The sequence below is a fragment of the Bombyx mandarina genome, chromosome 17 (assembly GCF_030267445.1).
Source record: "Bombyx mandarina strain Sakado chromosome 17, ASM3026744v2".
In the NCBI taxonomy this organism is placed as follows: domain Eukaryota; kingdom Metazoa; phylum Arthropoda; class Insecta; order Lepidoptera; family Bombycidae; genus Bombyx; species Bombyx mandarina.
The window spans coordinates 11,365,715-11,372,026 of record NC_143223.1 but is presented as its reverse complement, the minus strand read 5'-3'; the positions used below and the strand labels follow the sequence as shown (position 1 = coordinate 11,372,026).

The 6,312-nt window shown below is 33.4% G+C and overlaps 1 protein-coding gene across 1 annotated transcript; it reads left to right on the top strand.

Annotated features, from left to right (window-relative positions):
• The first annotated feature begins 1,278 nt into the window (after nucleotides 1-1,278).
• On the top strand, nucleotides 1,279-6,102 carry LOC114240712 (uncharacterized). Its single transcript, XM_028171365.2, has 4 exons — nucleotides 1,279-1,464; nucleotides 1,794-1,978; nucleotides 3,881-4,056; nucleotides 5,860-6,102. Exons 1-4 carry the CDS (start codon nucleotides 1,296-1,298, stop codon nucleotides 6,080-6,082), a joined length of 753 nt encoding a protein of 250 aa, XP_028027166.2. The 5' UTR covers nucleotides 1,279-1,295; the 3' UTR covers nucleotides 6,083-6,102.
• Nucleotides 6,103-6,312: the final 210 nt, after the last annotated feature.

Sequence of the window (6,312 nt, the reverse complement as noted above, 5' to 3'; positions counted from 1 at the left end):
TCGGCTATAAAAGCGTTGCAGAGATGGCACGCAGCTAGTAATCAGAACTTCTCGAAGCGAAACAGCGAACGGATCACCTGAAGCAAATCGGAAGAAGCAAACTGAGAATCTTAAAGTGTTTCTGTAGTGTTTTAAGTGTTTTTTTTTGTTTTTTTTTTTATCGCTTAGATGGGTGGACGAGCTCCACAGTTGAATGAACACGAGTTGAATACAGTTTCTAGTTGTATTTTGGTGAAATTTTATTTATCCCGAACCCTAGCGCGTAACAATACCAATTAAACTGCCAGCAGTATGTCTATTGCAACATCCCACAAAGACGGCCTTTTCCTATTTTTCTTTTGGTTTTTCTTTAACTTCATCCGTTTTCTGTACTTTATATTCTATAATTATAGCTATATAGACAATTATAGATACTGATATATGGATTCTATAATTTGCATTTTAGTTATTCAGACTAAAAGTTAGATTCTCAAATGCTAAAAAGAAAAATATGTCATAAATAAAAGAAAATAAGGTGTGGATTTTCAGTCCCGCTGGGGCACTCATTCAGAGCGCTTCTATACCACTCCGCTTGAACCGAATATCACACCATAGTCCAGGAACTCCTTTATTATCAGGTGGTCTGGCGTGTAAGGGAGCTATGTTGTGGAGATGCTCGTGGGATTCAGAGACAGTCCGCTCGGACATAGCACAACCTAGCCTCCGAATGAGCTTCTCGAGCGGACTGACTCCACTCCCAGATCCGGCTCCGACTATAGTGGGAAGAGAAAGGTCCTGCTGGACCTACAACCTCACCCGCGAAATGTCCGGGGAAAGGGGTGACACCAGGCCTTGGCTGCGTAAGTGATACGGAACGAACATACGTTTTGTAGATAGCGAGTTTAGTCCTGACGGTAACCTAGAGGCTAAGGCCGGCCGGAGGAGGAATCTCACGTGGTGAGATGCTGCCAACCTTATTGACGTGGGCGGTCATCCTCAACATCCGATAGATCCGGACGGCGAATCTAAATCCCTAAGCCACGACGGTTAAAAAATGTATTTTTTTTTCATGTATTAATTAAAATACTAGAGATAGCATCTAACGATTAATATGTTTTTGGAGACACAGCGAAGCATAGCCTCGAATCAATAATTTAATGTACATATTATGTATATGCAAAATGAACCAAACCATTATGACGGCAATGACATGCTTGAAGAAAGGTTTGCTTTTGTAATCATTTTAATTTGTTTGAATAAAACATGTACTCCGAAAGTATTTAAACAGCGTTCAGGTGTTTTATTGACTATTCAAAATGTTTTCACCGCATGGATCGAAGGAGTGGTTAAAATTTTCGAAGATCAGAAAAGATGGAACAATTCTAAATTTTTCCATTCAAACACTACCAGAAAATAGATTTGACGAATTTATGGATTTCAAAATCAAATACTACGTACAGCAAGAGACTATTCATGTAGCTTCAGGCAAGAATAAATCTTTGCTTTTACTTTTTGTTCACTAACTTTTTAGTACGTATCTTCGCTTTATGTTTTTAACGTCAAACTGAAACCTCTCTTACAGCTTGAGTACGGAACGATCTGATATGCCTCATCTCTATCTTTCTTTGCGGTACTGTTAAGAAACACCTAAGGTCCTTTGTTAGACAGAAGCCTGCTGTCAACGCATCACCTGACCGTAGATGAAAACACATCGATACCCAAGAGGATGATATCCAAAATATTAAGAGGCTAGAGGAATTAAGAGGAAGAGTTTTCATAAAACTAAAATTACAAAACAGCATTTTCTGTTACAGGTATTGCAAACAATGAAAGGGCCTTGGAAGACTATAGACAAGTCTACTCGAAGCTGTTGAAGCATCCTTCGATCAAAATAGTTATTTGTTGCCTTGAGAAAGATGATGATGAATCAGAAATAGTAGGATTTTCTATAGTAAAATTGTTAAAAATTGGAGAAAAACAGAATGAAGTTGTAATTGAGGTCAGTGCGATTATTTTAATATCTAACACTTGACTATTAAAAACTTAAAAATATGAATACTGAAAAATATGAAAAATATGAATAATTTAATTTTTTTATTGCTTAGATGGGTGAACGAGCTCACAGCCCACCTGGTGTTAAGTGGTTACTGGAGCCCATAGACATCTACAGCGTAAATGCGCCACCACCTTGAGATATAGTTCTAAGGTCTCAGTATAGTTACAACGGCTGCTCCACCCTTCAAACCGAAACGCATTACTGCTTCACGACAGAAATAGGCAGGGTGGTGGTACCCGCGCGGACTCACAAGAGGTCCTACCACCAGTGTAATAAGGTTTATATACATACATATATTCACAAACAGAACAGATGAGAAGTCGGTGTTAGGAACGAACAAAAGAGTCCAAAACAAAAGAGAGAGAAACTTACTTTCGCAAAAACGTTTCATTAAATAGTCTAATTGTTTTTTTTAATATTCTGTTTATGGGTAAACGGACTCAAGGTCCACCTTATAATTAATCCTCCACAGAAATCCTTAAACAATTCAACTTAAATGACATATCAGGTTCTTCAGAGAAATTTCCATTCCAATTGTATCATGGATATGACTAACTTTTAAACTGGCGTGTAGGACTTTTCCCAACAGTAGACATAGGAAGAATCGTGATACCTACCTGTACAATTTACAAAATGCCCTATGATCAGATGTTACAGTTTTATTTTAATTCAAAACCTATGCCTTCATCATGGAAGTCGATCATCAGTTTCATTGATAGTTTAGTTAGAAAATTTTGATTAATTAGAAAAATTTATGTTAAATTCCTTATTTAGTCGTCTTTATCCCTAATTTTCGTCTGTTATATAATATGTACGTTAACTTAACGTCCAATGTTATTGTACATACATTTGAAATCTTAATATACCTACGAATAAAAATAATAAGTCTTAATCGTAGTAATATACACATAAACTGTAATGAGGACATTGACGTAATAAACTCAACAAATACATAAAAAATTTAACGGTACCTTCTGATAATATATAATTAGAATGCAAAGCATAGAATGGAAGATATAATTGGCCAAATTCTAAACAAGGTATTTAAAAGTTTATTAAATACATGATAACAACTCTTTCAGTAAATTTGCTGCCAAAATGAAAATTTAATTTGTTTTTATATGCAATACTTTTGTTACTTGTATTTTAAAGTCTAAGATTTTGTGTAGCTGCCATTTGCTTTGTTTGGTCAACTTATTATTTATTTATACAATGCTATCCCTTATCGTTTGTTGAGAGCTATTTAGGCTATCTCCACTTTCGTATCGGTTTGATAAACTAAAATAATATAATCTTCTAGATCGTCCGTTAGGCTTGCGGTCCAACAAGTATTGCTTTTTTAGCCCACAGACGTCCATTGTTGGACATAGGCCTCCTCAAACCTCTCCACAACGATTATCCTTTTATTGTGGAATCGGCCGAAATCACGAAGATAAATGCTATATCGAACATTCACTAGGGACGAAATGCAATTATCGCGCTTCCTCCATAATGGCACAGACAAACATCAGTCATCGAAGAATTTTTGGTTCTTAGGAGCCACTACTAATCCATATTAGAATATCCTGTCAATACATTACGTTATCTATTCTATCAATTATATTATCCTGTCTTGTCCTTGTCTTCTCTCGCTGATGGTGGTGAAAGCGTTGTGTTAATCCTCAAATTAATTTTCCAAATGAATTTAAACAGATGAAGGCTGACGAAAGTAGGTTGTTTGAAACTTAACTTTTCATTTATGGACTGCTGAATGACGAATTTTCTAGTGTCTAACCATACTATTTTACTTTACTATCTCTAACTTTATATATATTATGTACACCTCAATAACTCTACAATTTTCAGCCAAAAACTGAATTAATGAGAAGATTTTTGGAGATCTTCGAACGCTTGGAAAAAATCTTTGTAGTTTCTGATTTTATGAAACAATACAACATTGATAGTTATTTGGATGATGAAGGACTTGCAACACATCCTGATTACAGAAGCTATGGAATAGCACAAGCATTGATCAAAATAAGGTAACATTTAGAACATGTGTGCACTGAAACTGCACCCGATACAGAAACTTTCTTTTTAGTTTTAAATTTGAATTTTTATGTTACGGTATCTTTAAATACAATTTTTACCAAATTTAAAACGTCCGATTTAGTTGGAAATTGCACAGGTATCAAGAACCGATGACAAAACATTAATTTTATTACTTTGCCTTAAAATATAATTTAATTTTAGTATGGCTTAATATTTACATCGATTTTTAGTACATACTCTATTTTTACTTATTTTTGAACAATTATTCTGAGTAAAACGATAAAATCGGTGTTTGACTGATAATGGTCAATTGCATATTGACGTGGAACTTGAAGGATTTAAAAAAAAGTTAAAACGACTGTAATACCATCTACTACATAAATGACTAAAACAGGTGATTAATAAGTATTCCTTCCTTTATTAACTTAATAATTTGTGGAATCAGCAAAGTTTGCGAGAGCACATAGACGAAGCTGGCGTCCGCTGAAATAGCACAATGCAATGCACCTCTACTGATTTTAAATTGTATTCTTTTTTAGTAAATTGCGAAATAACTTTAGAACGTAAAATGTTAAGTTTTGTTTCGTAAGTTAATTTATTTACGTTATATTTTCCTGCCAGATAATTTGATTTTTTTCTATCTGCAATAACTAGAGTGCGAAGCTTTTCCTATTTTAGTAACATTTTACTAAAGAACATCCTCTGTATAGAAAGATACAGGAGTACTTTTATGTTAAGAATATTTAAAATTAATTCCGATATAATTGAAACGCACTCGCTGGCGATTTTTTCTCATAATTCATTTCAGCTAGTGCATTATAACGGCCACACAGACTTAAATACAAATTTTGGTGGGTCTTAAGCGCTAAAATCACTGAATAACTTTAGTGCAAAACGCTGTTGTGTGTATTTAGAGGTGTTTTCAAATTAATGTATAGTCCTAATAGATATGTAACGAGAAAACAATTTGCGCCTACCGGAATAACATTCACAATGCTATAACAATATACTGTTGCAATATGACTTTAAACAATGAAGCAGTTACTAATTATATAAGAGTTTCCGAATTTTTCTCGCTCACTATTTTCCTTAAGATTATAATTTTAATTTTAATTATTGTGTAATCAAGTAATTACATTTAACAAATTTTATTATGATCCGAGAAAACAATTTGCGCCTACCGGAATAACATTCACAATGCTATAACAATATACTGTTGCAATATGACTTCAAACAGTGAATCAGTTACTAATTACTAGAAGTCCCGCAGTAGTCGAAATTCGACTATAATTAATTGGAATTGTAAGTTTGTACACTATTATGATTATATTTTATAATTCTATAATCACAAATTTCGCCAGGAATACACTATAAAAAATATTAAAATATTATTAAAATTAAGACAAACAATATTTAATCTATTCTCAATTTGACAACAGACGTCAAGAACAAAAGTTTGACAATAAATAGTATGCATGCGTGTGTGCGTTAAATACATAGTATGTAGTGTGTGTAATGTTTTTTTATTGATTTAATGTATATTTAATGCATTATTTAAAAAAAATATTAGCATTGTGCACTTCTTCTCTATATTCTCTATGAGTGTGGAAAATTTCATATTCCTCCGTCCGCGCAATTTTCGTAAAAAGGGATACAAAGTTTTTGCTTCACGTATTAATATATAGATATAAGAGTTCCCGAATTTTTCTCGCTCACTATTTTCCTTAAGATTATAATTTTAATTATTGTGTAATCAAGTAATTACATTTAACAAATTTTATTATGATTTATAGAATAATGCTTTGTAAAACTTACGGCGTACCAATGACCGGAGGTTGGGTCACATCGCGCGGATCAGATATAGCTGCTACACGTCAAGGCTGTGTGAAAGTTTTCGAAATTAGCCAAGAGGAATTAGGCAAAAAATTAGGAATCGAACTTCCTGATAATGAACTAAAGCATTACATATATTACATTGTAAGTCCCTCTTCAGAGAAAAATGTCTGTAAATTATAATATTAAACTTGTTCACGTATGATTTGGTTTTTTTTCTTTCTTCTATATACCAGTATAAATAAAATATTAAGATTAAAAATTAAGTTAAGTTGACTCTTAAGCTTCACTCGAGTTGGATCTTGTCTAGTTTTATGGTTTTCTTGAGACCCCAGATTTACGTGACTGAACCAAAAAGATGTTTCGAAATCGGATGTAATCAACCAATAAGCGTTTTATATACTCATACAGAG